Source organism: Truncatella angustata (genome assembly GCF_020726525.1).
Source record: "Truncatella angustata strain MPI-SDFR-AT-0073 chromosome Unknown BKA67scaffold_2, whole genome shotgun sequence".
NCBI lineage: Eukaryota > Fungi > Ascomycota > Sordariomycetes > Amphisphaeriales > Sporocadaceae > Truncatella > Truncatella angustata.
This window is the reverse complement of record NW_025763382.1, coordinates 1236362-1256838: the sequence shown is the minus strand read 5'-3', so window position 1 is coordinate 1256838 and position 20477 is coordinate 1236362. Positions and strand designations below refer to the sequence as shown.

The 20477-nt window shown below is 50.4% G+C and overlaps 4 protein-coding genes across 4 annotated transcripts; 1 reads left to right on the top strand and 3 right to left on the bottom strand.

Annotated features, from left to right (window-relative positions):
• Positions 1-1472: 1472 nt before the first annotated feature.
• Positions 1473-6931, bottom strand: BKA67DRAFT_590548 (uncharacterized protein; the record flags this gene model as incomplete). The annotated part of the gene is made up of 2 exons (XM_046104599.1): positions 1473-6504; positions 6633-6931. 2 exons carry the CDS (start codon positions 6929-6931, stop codon positions 1473-1475), a joined length of 5331 nt encoding a protein of 1776 aa, XP_045960811.1.
• A 1129-nt stretch (positions 6932-8060) lies between these two features.
• BKA67DRAFT_159625 (uncharacterized protein) lies at positions 8061-9163 on the top strand. Its single transcript, XM_046095160.1, has one exon. The coding sequence runs from the start codon at positions 8339-8341 to the stop codon at positions 8978-8980; it is 642 nt and encodes a 213-aa protein (XP_045960810.1). The 5' UTR covers positions 8061-8338; the 3' UTR covers positions 8981-9163.
• A 5430-nt stretch (positions 9164-14593) lies between these two features.
• BKA67DRAFT_654904 (uncharacterized protein) lies at positions 14594-16252 on the bottom strand (the record flags this gene model as incomplete). The annotated part of the gene is made up of 2 exons (XM_046106640.1): positions 14594-15909; positions 16078-16252. 2 exons carry the CDS (start codon positions 16250-16252, stop codon positions 14594-14596), a joined length of 1491 nt encoding a protein of 496 aa, XP_045960809.1.
• An 878-nt stretch (positions 16253-17130) lies between these two features.
• Positions 17131-19118, bottom strand: BKA67DRAFT_654903 (uncharacterized protein; the record flags this gene model as incomplete). Its single annotated transcript, XM_046106639.1, has 2 exons — positions 17131-18639; positions 18723-19118. The coding sequence occupies 2 exons, from the start codon at positions 19116-19118 to the stop codon at positions 17131-17133; spliced, it is 1905 nt and encodes a 634-aa protein (XP_045960808.1).
• Positions 19119-20477: the final 1359 nt, after the last annotated feature.

Genomic DNA, 20477 nt, shown 5'->3' with positions numbered 1-20477 from the left:
TTCATTTTATTTTCCTGGTTTACAGTAGGGTAATGTCTCGATCATCGACTTAAGTATTGCTTCCAAACGTGTCTTCTGAGTATTTGTGGCCGGTTGATTTAGTTTGTAATGATGCCAGGAGATCTCATTATTCAATATTGTATCCGATCTTGTACCCGAATACGCGTACCCGAATACGCGCATTATGAAATGTTAGATACGAATATACTGTAGTTTGAATGGGGCGTGGCACCACTTGCCCGAAATTATACGTGACTATTATCTGGAACAAAAGAAAAAAGAAGAAAAAAAGTTCAGAATGTGCCATTTGGTACAAACATCAAATGCTACGTCGCATCTCGTGACACCCCTTGTTATCATACAGCGCATTGTCGCTCCTAAATTTCAGTGGCAGTTTCGGTTATGATACTGGCGTGTATCTCTTGAGTCGTTCCCTTTGATTTACCGTACCATCGATTAGATTTCGAACCATTTAATTCCCAAAAATTGTTTTGGGGGGAGAGGGCACACATTGCCTTTTGACTGCCCAGAAAATTTGGCGCAAATTGACGAAACATTCGATTTATGGGCTTATTAGTTGCGACTATGCGGCTCGATCACCGGCCTGGACTCGAGCCTGCAGGATGGGGTTACAATCCTAGCTCTGCCAAGAGAGCATCGTGTAGCATGTAGAGTGGCGATGTATAGTCACAGCCGGGTAATAGAGGTTTTATCTATCCGCGGCTTTGTCATAACAGTAATAGTGATACAACGACAACAAACAGTACTGTTAAGTAATGGAGCCAAAGCCGATTGAAAATTACACACTAGCCACCTAGATGACTCAGATTAATCATGGTTTAACTTGTGTACTTGACTATTTTCTCAGTATTAGATAGCTATTTATTCTATCGAGTATTGTAGAATCATCTTCATTCCTCACACAACCACCGTCTCCTCTCCTAGGGTATCATTGCGCTCTTGCTAGCCCATCGTACCTTAACGCAATGAGGTGGCAAAAGCAAACACCTTGATAATTGATGAGACGTTAAACTCGACAAGAAGAAAAGAAAAGTTCCAAACGAGAGAAAAACACCACGACTCCTCTCCTTGATGGATGGTATGATGCTAATCCTTTTTATACATCGCCATTTGATGTGTGCGAACAGAAGGTTGCGTACAGGAGATCGTAATTGCCGTATGATTATTGTGACGCTCGTAAACAGTAAGGTATAATGCGGATGCCTAGATCGATAGATCTATGCTGAGTGATCGAAGAGAAATTCTTTCAGAGTATAGTCGCAACGGCGTACTAATACAGGGGTGTCTGCGCGAGCTGCTATGTATTCTATGATGATGCCGACGTTTTGTAAATGCAGGAAAGAAAAAGAAAGACGTAGAAGTGGCGGGGTGTTGCTTAGTACATGTTGTACAGAGTGGGTATAGATTTAATCGTAATTCGTAAGGTCGAAGTGAAGGTCTCCACTTCGAAATTATGCAAGTAGTGGTTCAATGGTTTCCGAGCATCGACGGATTTCGTCATCGCCCAGTGCGCTCATCCAGAGGCATCGTTCTGTGATGCCTTCGATCGGCTGGAATTGGTAGTGTGTGCTGGCTTCAAGAAGACGCAGCAGTGTCTTCACAATAGAAGCGGCGATACGGCAGCGCTCAAAATTAATCAATGGCGGAGTGCTAGGTGAGCTGGCAATCTCTGATGGCCTCTGAGAATTGAAGAGAAGGTCGTGGGTATATATGCCGACGAATGGGATGCATCCTGTATCGGACTCCGTCGCGCCACCCTCCATTTCCACGCGAAGGTTGTAAAAGTTCTTAGTTGGCGACACCAATGTCTCTAGATCTTCCATCGTCCGAAGGTCTTGCTGCGGAATCATGTTCCACGTTTTTGTTAATCTGGCAATCTCATTCGAAGTGAGCGCTATCGCAATCTGACTCATAGTCGCGAAATTGCGGTACCTTCTGCAATGCGCCGCGATGTGAAGATACTTGACGATGCAGCGGGCACGTTCGACGTCATTCTGTGTTAGGACAATCTCTGAGATTGCCCATTTGACCATAATATTGAAACGAGCGACAACAACCTCCACACCTCGAGCGTCGCTGTTCCGCAGAAAATCAACCCACGAACGTGTGTCGGTATGTGAGTTTTTCCATCGCATGTCGATAAGCTCTTTCCAATCAATTTCGTTCAGAGCATCCTTCTCAATCAGTGTGAACTGCTGCGCAAGGGTGTCGGAGTCGAAAGCAAGGATGAAGGGCAGGTGAACTGAAGACCTTCGACCAAGTTGCTCTTCAATCTGTGGAGCATTACGTAATGCTTCTTTAGTTCCAGTGGGGTCTACAGGAGAGACAACTTGCTGCTGCTGATGTAAGGCGTTGGTGGGCGTAGCATCTGGCGTGGGCGGTAATGGCTTCTGTGCCCAGACCTGATACTCCTGAAGATTAGGCTCACGTAGCACCTGCTGGGGTGACATCCTCAAAGCTTGAGCCAAAGTCATTGGAGGAGATGGAGGGTTGCTCTCTGGCGGTGAAGGTGTAGCGGCAATGGCATCAGTCGGCAGCTGGAAATTGACAATGCCCGACTTGGGCACATCAGCCCTATTGAGCATGCCAGAGTCGTTCAAGCTTAAAACATCCATGGAGATCTCGGTTGACAAATCTGATTCGTTATCACTTTCGACGTCTAGGAATGATAGCGTCTCGCTGGGCTTGGAGACGTGTCTGGGCGCAGTTTCGCTTGGTAGGATTCTTTCCATACTGTCAGTCTTTGTCACGAACTCGAAGGTCCGCGGCGCGTGCGATAGCGGGTTTTCGCTCTCTAATCCGGGCGTGAGGTCATCGTCATCTTCAAGAACGGATTGGTCGGCCCAAAGCTGAGTGTCCGCCTTACTCCGGCCGTCGTCGGTCAAACCTCTTTCGAGCAAAGGAATAGAATTGTAGGATTCCCGGGAGCCATCAGATAAGAATGACATAACATCTGCATTGTGCGGGACCTCAAGCGTGGCCCTTGATTCCGGCACTGTTCGGCTTGGCGATTGAGGTGAAACCAACTCATCGTCACCCACGTGCTGATGACGGTGCTTGACTTTTTCTGGAGATTGGTGCTCAATTGGACTTTCGTCAAAAGTCTCGTGCTGCATTTCCATGACGTCTGGCGCAGATGTGCGGCGGGGCTCCATGGATAACTTCCTTCTGTCGAAAGTGCCTTCAAGCTTAGCAAGAGCTGACTCAATGCCACCATCATCGTCAACATCATCGGGGATAGCAGCAAGCTTCTGTGCCTCAGCTTCAAAAGATGGACGCATCACAGGCTTGGACGAATGGGTGCTGTAGAGGGACAGAGGATGTTTAGCAGGCGTTTTCTCGGCCATAGCTCCCAACGAGAACACTTCTCCACGGTTACGCGAATAATCGCTGCTAACAATGTCGACATAGCCACTGGAGTCTCGGGCCGGGCTGCGGAGGTAAGAGCTTCTTAGGGACTCAGAGTACGTTGTCAAGGAGCCAGCCGATCGCGACCTTTGCAAAGGAAAGGCGTCGAGATCTGCAACATTCTGAGCACCCCTGAGATCACCGCCGGGTCGCCGACGAAGGACCCGAAGCGGAGGAGGCATTATCTCCGAGACTCTCGAACTCTCCGAAACCGTTGTAGCGTCGAAGCTTCTTACCGTCGATTGTGGGAACGCACTGTTGATCGATGCCCATTTCCGATGAGCTAGAGATTGTTGCGACCGGAAGCTACGGCTAGACTGCTGGCGCCGATGACCGCGATATCGCAAACTCGATAGCGGTGGTCGCCTGGAAGGTTGGTGAATGGAAAGTACGGACGGTGCGGACGGCTCGTCCATTGAAGGCCGGTCACTGGTATCTTCTGATAACCGTCCAACTCCGAGAGTCGACAGGTCCGGAATGAACGGAGGTAGAGGATCAGTCTCTAGAGATGGTTTGATAGCATGTTGGCCAAGGATATAGGAGGATCTCCTTGGCACGTCCACATCAGCCTGTCCCGGTGGCGTGTTTGGAGGTGTCGGGCCTGCATCACCTCCTGGCAAGAAGCTGTCGGCGAAATCCTCCACTGAAGTATTCAGGGCTGGCGTGATCGGAAGAGCCCCGGCCATGATAGGCACATGGGGAGGAGCCGTGCCATCGACAATAACAATGGATTTGCTTCCTTGAGTTATCGCTGCATCGCTGACAGGACGGCATTGTGCTTCGTTTTGAAGCTCGAATGAAGAATCCAGATGTGCAACTGAATACTCGATATCCTCCGCTGTGATTTTGGCGAGGCTTCCACTGCCGCTCCTTTCACTCGACTGAGCAGCAGCGTCTTCACGTACAGCCTTCTTGAAATCCTCGGCAACCTCAGCTCCCAGGATGTCGATCCTGACGACCGGCCTGAACCCGTTCGGACGCGATGGGCGAGCCTGAGGCACAATGGCGGTTCCCGGAGGTCGGTTTGTGGTTGCACCTCGGGGGCCAATGGGACCAAGAGCGAGAGAGTTGCCATGTGTTGGTGCTTGGCCGCGATGGCTTAGTGCTCTCCGAACATTGCCAAGGAGCTTCTTCATTCCCTGACCTGACATTGCAGATCCATTCTTGTAGGTCCGTACGTTCGCAAGATGAGGCTGAGGCTGGAACATTGTAGTGTCTCTGCTGGCTGCCGACGAGCTTAGGGAAACGACCTCAACGAAAGCTTGCCCAGGTGGCAGCAGATTACCCCGTACCAGGCTACCGGCATAAGGCAGAGTTAACAAGAATTCGGCGTTTTTGTATAGAACCTTCTCTGTCGTTGTAGCGTGCTCTCTCATGGAATCCGTGAGACTGTTATTGCGTTTATGCGATGGCTGCTGAGCCCTGACACGCTTCCCAGTCAAAGCACGGGGTGTTGCCGCGATGGGATCCGGGGTGTTGTAGATGGAGCCGGGGTCCACTGGATGAGCCCCGAGAGGTCGCCTCATCGGATCTGCTGGTGTCCGCAAGCTTTTAGTTGGGAACGAGCACGAGATGACGTCCATACTGCCAATACTTGTCGGTGAAGCTGCATGACGCCTGAAAGATTCTCCAGTGCTAGGTCGCTGTTGAGGTGTAGCAGTCTCCTCCCTTCCGTTGAGTATTGAGTCAATGTGACCCGCTCTATCCACATCAATGAAGAAGCTCGTCTCAGTAGGCTGTTTGTCTTGAGTGTTTTGAATAAAGCCAAAGTCGTGAAGCTGGGGCGGCTCGATGCTTTCGTTTTCCCAGATGCTGGGATCCAAGCTCGGATTGCGATGACCGGCAATTCCGCCAGGTGCAATGGGAATTTCAGGGCCAAGATTCGAGTCGAACTGAGGACCATCCCAATATTGAGCACAAATACGTCTCCAACACTTCTTGAGCTCGGCCAGAATCTTGATTTGAACTTTATGCTCATTCGTATCATGCGACACCTCCTCCACGAAGTCGTTCAATAGGTTGCAGAACGTAACTCGCAGATGGTAATCAACCACGAAGTCATCCATGAAATAGTTGAGAATCCAGTGTCTAATAGCGACGAATGTCCTCACTCGCACTATCATTCCGATTTCATCGTCACGTGAGACTGCCCATCTAAGTCTTGCAATCAACATACGGACCAGATCAGCCGAGTCCAGAAATGCGCGGAAAGTAAGGAAGAAATCCGATATCAGTTCGTAGTCCAGAAAGCTCGGCGAAGTGATCTCTGCAACCAGTCGGGATGGTATCGCAGCTGTTACTGAGCCAGTTGTTGATGAGTAGCGAACGATGAACCGGTCATCACAGCCAGGCTTGAAAGTTAGAGTATCAAACATGCTAGGCTCAATAACCACATGCGTCGAAAGATAGGTTGCTCGCGCCGGACCCGGAAACCTTGGTGACGAGGGGCTATGTAATTTTGGGGACGGAAATCTGATATGAGGTGTGGGAATGGGGCTAGGCTTTCTGGGGGTCATGGCTCCGGGGTATAAGGAGTTGACATCACCTCCACCCCTTTGGGATTTTTGGAAGAAAGAGACGTTACTCGATCGAGGATCCTCAGTCGGTGCGTAAGATGATCCTCGAATGAGCGCTGTTCCGCGCATAGAAAATCGAGGTGTCCCAATCCTCCAGGATGGAATGCTTACTTGGAGCAGTGGAGAGCCATCGGGGTTGATATCCTCGGTAGTCCTGGCCTTGGCATCGTCGCGCGGTTTTGATATGACGACCTTGAATCCCCCGCTCTCCGACTCGTGGGCTATACTCACATCTTGCACGGTTGAATCCGACATTGCGCGGCGATGTCGCGGCCGCGCAGGTGGCCTCGTAGCACTTAGGAATTTCTGCTTTGTCGCAAATGGTGAAGATGGCGCAGTCAGCGGAGTAGGCGTCCATTGGCCTGAATGAAGCTCGCTGATATCCTCCTGAGGGTCTCCAGAAACGGCAAGAACATCAAAGCCTGCCGTACTTGGTGGCGTTATCGGAAAAACGAAGTTAGGTTGAGGGTAGCGCTGATTGGCAGGCCGGATGGTAGGCCTGCGACAATGTGAGCACTATTGAACTATAGAGAGAGCATGTCCGCGTAGCATTCATTGTTGTTTGGAATGCGTGTGCGGGATAACAAGATGATAGAATGAGCAACAACAACAACAAAAGCAACCTACCTCAAGTATATTTTGCCATTGTTCCCCACGTTGGCGACAGTGAACTGTCTACCTTCGCGGCCCGCAGAGCCTCCGTCTGGGGTGATGTCCCATTTCTCACCCTCTAAATCCTTCTTGATCTTGCCAAGCTTTGCATCTTCTGTTGCGTTCCTCCTCTCGGCGGCGGGGACCAGTGGTTTGGAATTTGTAGTTGGTGACACTCGTGCTTTCGTTTTTGCCAGCTTGTCTGGTATGCTCCCCAAGGGGCGAGGCGGTGATTTTCTGACTTTGGACTCTCGCAATGCGCCCTGTTTCTGCATCCTTTGGCTCTGGCTTCTGGTCGACAGATCCCTTCTGGGAGGTATTCGTGCGCCAATTGAATTGTACCGCGCAGGCAGCGTGGGATTCGAGGCAAGAGGGTTGGCCTCCATTTCGTTACGGCGCGGCAGAGCGCAGTCTGCTTCGGTCGTGGCAGTCGCAGCAATGCATTGACAAAAACACAGAAAATTATTTTGAAAGCCAAACTTCTTGTACGATGTTCTGACGTGGGGCGGCCGGGTTTGGATTTTACTTGTTTGCTGTGCCTGCTGTCAGACAATCTTTTCCTCCTTTCTTCCTTTCGTGGTGCTGCCGCGTCAACGTTGCGTGGTAGACGCCATATGAGGCGATCCTTGCTTGACCCTTTTGCTTTCTAGCGTTGTTTTGATTTGCGGAAAGCGAGTGCTGTGTTTATTTCTATAAAGACATCTGCTGCAAACACACAAACTCCTTCCAGGTCGAAGCGCAAGCGCAACGCAATGCGAAATGGCAGAGAACGGAACAGAGCTGCACAAACAAACGAAAATCGATCACTGCTGCGCTGTTGAAAGATTGAGACGTCGAGATTGACCACCAAGTGGGTAGAGGTGGAAGAATGGACTGGGATGGTTGATTTCAGCACAGCAATTCCCAGCGGAGCGCATTGGGCAATTACGACAAAAACCGGAGGAGACAGACAGGGACAAGGACCAGACAGGACAGGAACGAGTCATCACACCCCAACCCAACCCAAAGCCTGCTGTAAGCCAAGGGCCAAGGGCCAAGGGGCCAATTGCATGGAACAGGCACATTGAGCATTAGCATTGCAGCTGCGGATCCCCTACGCAGTGACTGATTGATCTTCCCAGCCAGTAATTTCGCAGGCGTCGACTTGGCCCAGCCTCTTCGGGAATCATGGGGACTCCCGCTAACGCACTCCAAGGGACGGCATGGTCGGACACAAGTGCCGTCTCCCAAGGTTGGGGCACTGAGACAAGTATACCTGCCGCAATGTTGTTTGAGGCTATACCTAGCCATCCTTTTCCGCTACTTGTGCTCTACCTGAGCTTTGATCAGACCAGATTCTCGCACCTTACCGCTTTCTACCTGCTTGGCGACAGGGGGTCTTTTTCCCACCCGCAGGTCAAATCGTCATGTCCGGCGCACGGGTAAAGCTTTATTAAGGAGCATGGATCTTGATTAAACCGAGGAGACGGAGAGGAGCGTGAAGTGCCTCCAATGTCCCAGAGCTAACAAGGGTTCTTCTTAGGAAAAGCCTAGTGTGGCTAGACTAGTTCAAAGGCTTCTTGATCCTCGGGCAACCAGGGCAACGAGCGATCCAAAGTTGCAGCTCCAGTTCCGGGTTGACTTTTGTTGACGAGTGGGTGCTTGAATTGAAGAACGCTCACTCTATTTATGTATGTATGTAGATGCTTTGCCAAGCGGGGCCTGGGAAGGATTATACTCTCCACCTGACTCTTGCATATCTGCACTCTCCTGTCTCCTGGGCTCTGACCTTGAGACTTGGCGGATGTCGCTGTTTTGCGACATCTGCGAGAGGTGCTATGGTTGTGGCTGGGGAACTCCAGCTTTGCGCGAGCGGGACAATTGATCCGGCAAGACAAAGTGCATGCAACGTCAATAGGCTTGACTGTAACGCTCGAACAAGGCAGGAGATGACGGTTAAGAGGCCATGGCACTGGAATCGGCGATTATGCTCGCAGGTGATGTACAAGGCGGACGGGACATCAAATCGCATCTACTCTGATGTTTGGGGCGAACGATTTTGTCATATTATCAATCGCCCGAGAATGGGCCCACGAATGAACTGTTCTGCTCTCTTCGTCCCATCTTCAGCAATGCAAGCGATTTGGGATCCAGGATTTGCCATTGGCACCGAGGGTTTACCGTACTTGTTCGGCTTGTGTTGCAATGCCGGTTCACTGGCTGGCCCCGACCCGTTCGGTTCCAACCGCGAAAACTCGACCAAGCGAAAGTGTCAGCAAAATGTCGGCCCCACGATCAGCAGGGGCACATCAGTCCACAGCAGTTGCTGTGTTCATTCGCTTTGACATGTGCTCTCATTCTCATACACCAAGTTCCCCTTGAGCGGCCCGGGCGAGATGTCCTTATAACGCGGAGTCTATCTTATAGTCAGCTCCGGCGTAAATCAAGAGTAGCAACGGGCCTAAAGGTCCAAGCGAGAGCATGCTCTCGCTACAGCACAGATCATGACCAAGACGAAGTGAGGGGCAAGATTCATCTGACCAGGACCAATGGAGGGGCCGCGGTCTAATTCTGATATCCGCGCAAGCAGACAACAATTCCATTGGAAAATTACTTGATCACCTAAAGCACACCCACAAGGCGGTCCTCCAGGATCCAATCATACACAACGGAATCCTCCTGCAAGTAAGTGCATACGCCCTGCACACAAAATGCTACAGCTGCATTTGCTGGTATACGGGGGGCACGGATTTGTATGCCCTAGTTCAAATCAACTGCAGCCCCCATCCGTCACTAGCACGATGTCAATTACTTCTATAGTTGTTGATCAGGTTGGAATGTTGAAACTGCCGCCGCAAAAAAAAAATACAAATAAAAAAATTTGCAACGGGCTTTCTGTTGATGATGCCCAACCCCGACCTAGAAGCCCTCTAGAATTCCACATATTCGATGATCATTCTCGATTGGGGCAAATGCAAGCCAATTTAAGCTTCACTGATCTCTTTTTAGGAACACCTGCACGTGGTGAGAATCCACCGGCAGATCTAAAAGTGGCCATAGAGGTGTGGGAACACCTCCGAATATCTCATCTCGGAGTTGCTAAGGAGTCAAAACGGCTTGTAGTGAATCTGCATCCACCACCAGCCTTTCCTCGAGATCGAGAATCTCGCGCACGCCATGACTCCCTGAAAGTGTGCTTCTGGCCAGCCCAAGGTAACTTAGTGGTTGTGAGTCGTGGCAGATTTGGTGACTCAGTAGCTGCATATACGCCCGTGCTTCCGCGATCTGCGCGGGTCATGACAACCAAAATCATGAACACCTCCTTTTTCGATAAGTAGTCCTATACAAACTACGTACGTTTGAAGAAAATCGGTGGGGTAACTCTCCTAACAGAGTCATGACTGGTACAATAGGAATCACAGTACTTCGATCAAGTGTACCAACCGCCAATGTACTTGCATGCTCACTGTTTAGTTTCCGCTTGTCACCACTAAGTGCGCCTGTTGAGAATCATTGCAATGTGCGGAATCGTACTAACAATGGTTTCTAGCATTGAAGCTGCCCCAACTGCGTGTTACCTCTATATTGAACCAATTATTGGTGAAAGAACGTGAGCTGTGGTTTGGCACGCAGTCAACAGCGCAAAAAACTTATCCCTTCCTCGCTGTGACGCTTATCAGGAAATCTGCCTTGCACTTTGCAAAGCTTCCAGAATGATCATCTGAACCGAGGCACACTCGGGTTACATTGTTCCAGACGACCTTATCAGCTTATTTCACCCATGGCAAAAGTGAAACCGCCACATGATACAGTGGCCTATTTTAGTATATTGAGCAGCTATGCAAACACAATTAAGCTGACCCGACGAGCTGGTACGGTCAGTGCCAACCAATGTTGATTCTATTCTACCCTTTCTTTGTAAAAACAAGCTTTCCAAAGCAATAATGCTCAGATGATGCATGCTCGCAAACCCACCTGATATAGATTCTCATGGTGTCTAGGCCCTAGGGAACTCAAGACAAGCACGTTGATCAGCCTGCCTTTTTATTACTGGACTTTGCTACACGAGGCAGTACCGCCATACCTTCTTACCATTGTCAGCAGTGCAACCTCATGCCTGTCGCAACTCAATCAATCAGCTTCGCAGGCAGGCCAACAAATTTTTAATTTTTTTTGTCCCGCTGAAGAAGGCTGGACATGCCTTGTGCTCCGGGTCCCAGAATACGGTGAGGCTCAGGAATCTAATTATGTCTCTGACTTTGAGCGGGGTGCGCTGTGATTTCGACCCAGTGCTCATTTCGCGGTCTCGCGCGTTCTAAACGCGACGCGACGCCCACTTTCTTTCATGAACCTGCAGGCACGCTGAAAAATACTTGCTTATGTTTCCATCGACCCAATCTCAATTCTGCCTTGGGGCGATGGGGCTGAGAAGCTGATGACGGTGCTCTCGCTCCTTGAGAGCGCAGATGCTGGAAAGTTGTGCTTCTGGTCGGATCTTGCAGATGGTGCACATTCCTCTATGGCATGAAACCTTTGTACGACTACTTGCACACACTTATCCTGTATGCAAATCAATCTTCAAGTCATCATCGGCCACCGGGAAACTCCAGTCAGATGATTCGGCCATTCAGCTAATGCATCCTTCGCATCACTGCCATGTTCCTGTAGCGAGGTGCGCCGGCAGAGATCCAATGCGTACCGCCGAGCCGGCAACGCAATCTCAAAGCTTTATCACATTTCGATCTCCCAAATCGAAAGCCTCAGATAAAGTTTCCTCTCCACGTCCATGCAGCCAATGTGCACCAAAAATGTAACCATCCTCAATAGTCGATGCATGTCGCAGAACCAGAGGTTTTGTTCTCGCCTGCATCAAGAAGGCCCCTGCCCGCGGATTTGGGCCCCCACCCACACTGCCACCTAAGCCAATCCTCGCATGCTATTATTATCATCATCCAATATGCCGACAGCGTGGGTGGTCACACTGCGCACATGATTTTTAGTAATTGCCGCCAATGAAAACTCACATCGGTACTCGAAACGGTAGGATGAGATGATTGGTGCTTCGGGGCCAGAGGAAGGAGCAGTGCTCGATATAGAGCGAGAAGCTTATTTGATGCTATACGGCTATGGCGCCAATATTCTCTAAAGGATTCGGAAGAGGGTGTGCAGATGGACGAGTCTGTATGAGCTATCCGCGGTCAGTGGACATGCGAAATAAGCAGAATGGATCCATCGTCAGTCGTCATCTGGATCATTGCTTTCCAAAAGCCTTGACGTTTGCTATATCTGGCAATCAAATACGGTGACTGCTGTGTCCGGGTAGACTTGTATGTCTCACATGGAAACATGGCTACAGGCAGTGTCTTTGAGTCTGGTGATTCAGACCAAGCAGCACGCCGTGTGGGTGGAGTGCTCAACGCCGGGTGCCGGGGAGATCGGATCGATGTCTCGGCACTCTAGCCAAACCGGCGTCCAATTGTACTCCGCGACTCTGAACTAGTTGAGCTCCAGCTGAGCTTCAATGGATGTGAACGACCTCTTCCGGTCCCTGAAGAACATTGAAGGGCAAGACACGCTCTAAATCCTACTCTCAAGTAGCCATTCCGACCTGCCATGGTGCAAGAAGACATGACAGCCATGCAAATGGATGTTCCCCGGTGGTACCGGTAAGTCATATTCTTTGGGACATGCATGACAATCTGACACGCCACTATCAAATTTTTCGGCAGGCGGCCAAAGCATTGTGCTGAAAAACCACGTCTGATGCTTTCTGATTACATTATATATATCAAGCAAGTAGCTTCGGAGTGTACTCTTAAAAGTGCTAGGTCTTGATGCCAGTTGCAGTAGCTACAGCTTCATAAGCAATAAGAAAGTTCGATTTGCCTGAAATTTTGAGCCGCTCTTGCGCATGTTGGAGCATGGGAAGTCTTCGCTCTATTTATTTTAAAAAAAAATAAAAAAAAAAACCAATGCTCGTTCGTCTTCCGCTGGCAGTAGGGCAACATAACATAGCGTTAGTTTTTACTGTTTCCCCCCCCCCCCTCCTAATTGCGTGGTTCAATTAAGTCCTCCATCGGCTATGTGCGTAGGTGAAATGCAAGACATGCGAATAGTCAGCCCAGGCGGGGTCTGAAGCTTTCAGGAACCAGACGTAATGTTGCTTAAAACAGTTGAGTTGACGTGTTAATGGAGAGACGACAGTATTCTTTAGGCAAAATGCAGTCTCGAGTGTCCTAAGCATTTCTACATGCGTATTGCATACTGGCTGCCGGCTGACTACTTGCATCAAGATTTAGTTCTCACACTGGTGACGACAGTAATCCTGTTTACTAAGTGTTGACGTTTCTGAATATCTGGATTCTATTCGACGCGTTTGAGTCTTCGCATTACATGCCTGTGTTTTCTTGGACTGAGTAGAGTCACACTGTCGTTGAATAGGACAAATGGAACCCTCCTGATCTAATCCTTCATCACCTACTTCGACTATTTCTTTTCTGTGATTCGGTTCTTGGGCTGCTCCGGTCCCGGTCTCTTTTTTTTTTTTCGACTTGTTTTGACATTAAATACTGTCTTCTCATATTCCTAGTTCAACCACGGGTTCTCTGTGAAACAGATGAAAATCCCGTGAAGGACGATGCTGCCAGTGGATGCTCTGGTACTCACACATTGGTTGCCGACACCCACTGTACCCGTCAAGAAAAATGAAGATGGCCATACACACTCTAGGTACTGCTGTTAACTCTGTACTCAGAAGAGCTGCAGGCGTTGCCAGTGGACTGATGCCGTTCGCCACGGAGATCCCACTTTGGCCATGTACTTGCGGCTTGGCAGGTTCTCTCGATGAGCAGAGTGCGAATCGCACCGCTTCGAAGGGGTTGAGGAAAGTTCACCCCCCAAACACAAAACGTTTAATAACGATCAGTCTTAGTATCATTATTATGACGTAGCACGCTAGTATTAATAGATATACCTCTAGGACAATTGCAATTCTTCACGTCTTCACGAGGCATCCGTCCCGTAGGAGGTACAATGGGAGAGCTATTATAGCATATAACACTAGGGTGGCCAACCTCATGGTAGATGTCGGTGATGGGGAATATAACAGAGCCACCTGGCCAGTTACAATGAGAGAGTGTTAGGGAAGACCGGTGCGCTGAAGGATTATAACGCGGATGGAAGTGATATCACAGCAGTAGGTTCGTTCTCAATGGAGAAGGTTGACATTGGCGTAGCATGGTGCGTCTGCCGCAAGGGGCAGAATTAAGGCACCGGGAAGAAGAAGTATAACCCAACGGTATTCGGGGCTACTAAAAGGTGCTCAACTCTGAAAGACCTCATGGAAGTATTTGCAGCATTGAAGAAAGGGAAACGTACGATCTGGGGCCCAAGAAGTAGATTACCTAGGCTTGGTGGAGGCGTTTAGTGAAGGAAAAGAAAGGTCACAAATCACTCGGCCCTTGGGATAATTTTTACTTGGCGACTAGCTTTACGTTCGTGCTTGCGGTGAGATCACTTGATATCCAGGAAAGAAAGAATCTAATCCTCGAGTTCACCATTGCGAAAGAACAGTTGCTATATGCCCCCAGCGCCCACCAGATTGTGGAAATATGAAACGAATCAGGCGGTGATGTCGATCTCGTTGGTCTATACCAGACGCCTGAAGAGGATGAGAAGCCGAATAATGAAATGATCCAACCTGATAGGTTCGCATAGATTATAGCATACTGTCTTAGCCAATACCGCCACACTTAACGTTAGCACAGGTGGAAGTTAGAAAAAGCATCTACGGGCTGTCGGAAGAAAAGTGAAAACATCGTGGTTACTTCCTATAAACAACGACTGCTTCGCGCAGGGTGTCCCAGAATATGGACATAGGTACGTAGATATAGACGAGAACTCAACTCCCCACAGGCCATTGCTGAAAGAATGAATAGTTGGCTTGGCAAGTGAGTTCCTCAGCTCAAGAAACCCCTCTGAGCATTCCTGGTTTGTTCATTGCTATATGCCTCCAGCCTGACTGCAACGAGTACACACTCCACGGCGCTCTTTCCACCTTGTGTTCCTTGGATCTTCAGCCTCCATTGGCCTTTCTTCACGACCCACTCGTTGCCTTGTCCACCACTGCCTCCAACGTCCAGTCTCCTCCTCTTCCGCGAAGGCCCAGATGAACCACCCATGCTGTTACCCATTGAGACGTCATCGCCATCTGTGGTATGCGTAGGGTACACCCTGCCGTCGAGCTCAATATACGTCTCCGGCTCAATAGAGATTTTAACCAGGTCCTCACTCAGCGCCGTATTGCCTGGCGTGGGTGGTTGGCTTCCAGCGCCACCCTTTGTCATGAGCAGGCCCAGTGGTTGAGTCGTGGGAGGCAAGTTCAGCTTCGCGGCAATAACCTCGAAGAACTTTGCGATACGGGCTCTAATCTGTCCAAAGAACTCGGCGCGCATCAGGTGGAGGTGAATCTTGCTATTTTCGCCGCCGATTTCCAGAATAAGTTCGTAGGGCTGATCATCTACGTACGGCCTGGCGTAGTTTACCCAGCCGGAGATGGCGGGAGCCTGGTTCATGTTGACGTCGCCATATGTCGGCGTCGAGATCTGATCATGCGCAAACGAGATGCCAGACTTGAGAATATCCTCAAGCCGCAGCACGATCTCGCTACGTTGCCGCGCTTGGTTGTAGCTGATCTGGTGCGGGATCAACCTCTGCTCAACGCCCTTAAAATTGAAGTATCGGCAGTCGCGGAGTAGACTCGCGCGGTGCTCTTCGTCACGGATATGAATGGAGTATCCTCTCAGAAGATGCAAAATATCGGAGAAAATCTCAGCAGAACGACCTGGTACGGCCGGCGGCTGGATAGATGGTGGTCTGATGAGACCTTCACGCTCCAGACCGGGAAATATCTCGTCGGGAGAGGAGAAGAAAATGGCGAAGCCCAGGGAAAAGAAATTGGGGCTGTTTCCAGGCCCCTGGAACATGTCCCGCGGAATCTGGAATTCTCTGTGGCCGATGGACATGAAGATGCTCGCCTCGTAGAGCTGAGACATCAACTTGGGCAGAGTGTAGAATTGCGCATCCGCAAAGAGACGCACAAAGTGTGTGCCATCCCGCGGTGAGACATGGTAGCCCTGGAGATGCAGAGAGATGTCCTTGAAGGTCTCTGGATCGCGGTCTATGTATAGCGTCCGTATGGCGGAGCAGATATCTTCCCCATTTTCCTCTGCTTGACGAATCTGGCACAGGAAATATTGTGAGAAATAAGATGGCGCTGAGAGGAATTAGTCATGGTTCAACATGTCGATATGGCAGTATTTATGCATGAGCAACATGGAGCTGATGAGCGCGGTGCGCATGATCAGAAAAAGTAGTTCATTCGTTCACATTACTTAAGCAATAGGTAGTGCGGAAATCATAGGTAGAGAGAATTCATACTGACCATCTGACGAGAGCGAGGCTCCCGAGAGCTTAAAAAGCTCCGAGCCTATCTGGACTGGGAAGACGCGCTCATGTGGCAGGATCTTTGGGATCTTTGAGATAAGTTGCGGGTGTGAAGGCGGAAGATGGAATCTACTGAATGCCGTCGAGGCCTCAGATACATTGGTCTCGCTCATCGCTTCTTTTATGAGTCGCTGCAGGAATCAGACATGGTCAACCAATTGTGCGCCAGCTCAATGCAATTGAGGGAATGGCCACGAGTTTTCTAGAGGATTGGCGAGAATGTGCGACTCCGACAAAGAGACCAAAACCTCATTAAATTAATTGTGTGTACGTTTGACTCTTCAACATGTCCGAACTGCAACAACTCGATCACAACCGGCGCCGCTGAATAAGGCGCTGTGTGCGGCAGCAAAGATTGGCAGGCCAGGACACGAAAGCATGGACCAGTACGTTATTGGACAAGCGTGCAGACTCGGCAGTCGCCCGGTTGTCCGCTTACTCATTCATTGTGGCTGCGGGCCATGATTGGTGGGCATCTCACCCGGAGCACGTTCAGGTCAGTTGCGCCGGAAATGCTGTAAATCGATGGACTTACATGGCATCCTTGTCCTGGAATGTTTCCATGGATGGCTTGCTTATCACATGGCTGAGGATAGCGGTAATATAGGACTCTAGCGTCATCAGTATATCGAACAGCACAAGCTTATCATGGTACTAAGCAATGAAAATCCAGGCAAGTCAAACACTCGGCTCTCTTGTATTGAAAAACAATGGTATCCATCAACCAAGACCAACCAAACACCTTCAACTCCTTTAACCCCCAACAGGTATATAACCGTAACGGCGTCATGAGTAGAAGATCGCTTCTGAACTCCGTAACACCAGCGCAAATGCGAGTTTTTGGCAACCGTGTTTCCAAACCCGCTGTGCTATGAAGACCAAAACGCCTAACTAATGCAGAAACGACATCCAAGACTTCCTATAGCCTTCGTACACAGCTCTACTCGTGGCATGCGATCATCACTCAGACCGATCGGTTCAGCTTTGATTGTCAACTTCTGCCTCTTGCTGCTCTGCCAGCCGGCGCGCTGACATCCCTACGTTCGCCGCTTCCAGTGACCATCTGCTTTCGCGGCGTTGCTGCTCCTTGAGCAGCACTCCTTGCTCTACCTCGACGTTCTCTGATCTGGGCCAATGCTTGCTCACGTGTCATAGTAGGTGTCAAAGCAGGGTTGTTGGGGTCGAACGACGGATTCCGATTTTGAGTTCGCCTTCCCGCCGTCGCATATTCACGCGGATCGACGTCCTCGTCCTTACGTAGGGGGACTGAAGTAGTAGTCGTTGTGACGGCGTAACAGGCAGCAGATGTGTGCGGCCTGTTAGCCTGCTCGGCCTCTTCTCGCTCGGTAGAGGCTGGTACCTCGGTGTCGGACTCTTCTGACTCCTCGGATTCACCCTCGGCAGGATCGCTTCCTGGCGTAGTTGGTATGTTGAGAACAGGCTTCTCAGACTCATCCTCTCGCGGTGCATTTAGAAGCGACATGAGCGACGTGCGTTCTTGGCGCATCATGGCGAAAGTCGGCGGTTCGGCTGAAGGCGTACGGGCATAGCGAGGCTGCTCGGGCACTGGTTCTATAGGTGTGGAAGGCTCTGTTGGGACGGGCTCCTCAGTTGTTTCCATTGCGTCGACCTCCATCTGTGACAGTGTACGGAACGTGCCTTCAGTGGGTTGGTACACTAGACTGTGTCGTGGCCTCTTTGCCGGTCTGTCCTCCTCAGCTTGGTCAACCTCCATCTCATCGTCAGTGGCTGCTGCAGGGGCGAGATGGTGCATGACTATCTTCTCGGCTGCGCCCAGCTGCTCTACAGGCGACTCGGGCTTCTGACCTAAGATGGCCAGATCTGCTGGGTCGACAATGGCCACCGGCTCCGGGCGGGGCTTGCGAGCTGATCCCAAGAGGCTACGCCTCGAGCGCTTGGCACACGTGCACGTCTTCAGAGAAGACTCGGCTTCCACAAACTCCAGGTGCTCTTGTGTGCGGTTGGCCCTTTGCCTTTCCCACTGCCAGAGGCGAGTCAGCTCCTCGATCTCTTCCTCACTAGCGGCGGAGGAGACAATATCGGCGGTGGTAAGAGATAGGCGTGGGTTCGTTTTCTTTGGCGACGCAAATTCGTCGTCGCTTTCTTCGGAACTGGGCAGAGGCAGGCGGCCCTCGGCAGCTATTCGTGCGACCTCTTCGTTCTGTGCGAGGGTTTTGTAGGCGTCGCGCTCTTGCTCGATGACCTTGACGCGCTCCAGTGCCTGCTCGAGTTGTTCTTGAACGCCGACTAATTGATAGCGTGACGTGAAGGCCTCTTGTTCTCTGGCCTGGCTTCTCTCCTTTTCGCGCTCGAGGACTTCCTCTGTGGACCTTGTGGCAACCTTTGCGGCTTTGAGCTCTTCCTGTAATTTGACGATGGACGATTGTGATTTGAAGGTCTCTTTTCGGGCGCGACGGATCTCCTTTTCCCACAGGGCTTGTGTGTGCGCATATGTCTCCTTTGCTCGTCCATAGTTCTCCTGTAAGGGAGACGACAAGTCAGCTCGAGTGGACAGAAGATGAATGGCAATCTTGTGCAAGGTTCGCGCAATGTTATGCTTACCATGACGGTCTCGAGTCGCTCGCCTACTCTCCTCTCCCTCTCCTTGCCCTCGTCGACCTGCTTGCGCAGTAGCCTTGTCTCTTCTCTGAATCGGCGCATCTCGCTCTCAGCCTCCTCGCGACCGAGCATGGCGCGCTTGAGGGCGGCGTCTGCCGTCTTGCGCTCGAGCTGCTTGGTCATGGAGGCGGCGGTGTGGGGGCCGACCTTGGCCATGTTGTTGAACTGCTGGATCTTATCGTGTATGCTGCTGTCGCGATGGTGGTCTCCGCGGGTTGGCGATCCACGGGGCGAGGAGAAATATGAGTCGCGCTGTTGGTTGACGCGGTCTGGTGTCAGGGGCTGCAACGGTGTTGTCGCACCGCCGGGGGAGCCCGGTAGGCTCTCGGATTCTGCCATTCTGGGAATTTGTCTGTGTTGTGGTGATGGATGTATTTTATTGGGGTTTTCATGCAGAAAGAAATGCAGTCTGTGGTGTGTAGCAATTTCCAGCACGTGTCACGAGCAACTCAGAATCGAATATGGATTGTGGATGATGTATATGCTTTGCGACTGCTTGCATATCACGCTTTGAGCTTGAGCTTGAGCTGAGTGTTCGGGTACCAATTGGGGGGGGGAGGCTGCCTTGAAATTTGGAGATCATCAGATGGGGGCAGCGGCACCCACATGCGTCGGGTGTTTATCGTTGTTTCCAGGTCAACACCGTGACAGAACAAGTAGAACTTACAGCAGGGTAGTGGTAGGGGGGTTTATTTATTAGCGCACAGCTCCACTGTAATTGATCGGTTGATAGACATTGATTGGAAGTCCGCATCCATATGTCGGTGACGTTGAGGGCATTCTATACAGTATTAGACTAACCTAGCTGCTCATTCATCTCCATTCATGAGGCATTCGTCGTCCGCCACCGAAGATTTGTTTCCACGACAAATTAGGCACTTTCAAATTCTCGCAACGCAATACACTTCAATACTATGCATTGATGCCATGGTGACAAACCGTTCTATAGAACGTAACCACTGGCAAATGCCGCTTTGCTGAGCCGTCGTTCCCCCATGAAATTGTTTGGTGATGTCGACACAAACTTCTCAGCTAGTCCCAGTCGCCCCTGATGACAACGTCGAGCTCATTCGATAAAATTATATGAACAAAGGATCAGCCTGCTGAATTTTGGATACCAAGCATACAACGTGTACCGACTTGGCCACTTGGTCTGTTGTCCAGAACAAGGCCTTGTATTTATTTAAATCCCAAACATGAATATTTTCCCTCTCGGCCAGCTGCCCTCACTCAAGACAAAGTGGTGTTCCCAGTTTAGCCAACAAACAATATTGGGTTCACCAAAGCGACTCCTCGAGCCCTTTGTCAACATGTTTCCACATATGATCCTACTCTCCGTATAAAATGTATTTTCGTCATGATCGCAGCAGCCACGTAGCAGGAGACCATGTTTTCTCAAAATAAGTCTTGAAAGGTACAAGTGTCACTCTTCAAACCCCGTATCCCCAGCACCATGAGTGAAAGAAACATCGACTTCTTGAGACGCCATAGTTTTTCATTGAGCAGACTATCACCCTGATGGGGTTTGAGTTTATCACGCACAAGGTGCGAGACCTGGGGACTGGTGCGACAAGGCAGCCAGGCGAAGTGTATGCGGCTCTGTAGGGCACGTCGAACTTCGATCGGACAGAGATGTCGTCGTCAAACCGCCATTCAGGACTTCTGGCAAGTTGCGACGTCTAATACCATATTATATTA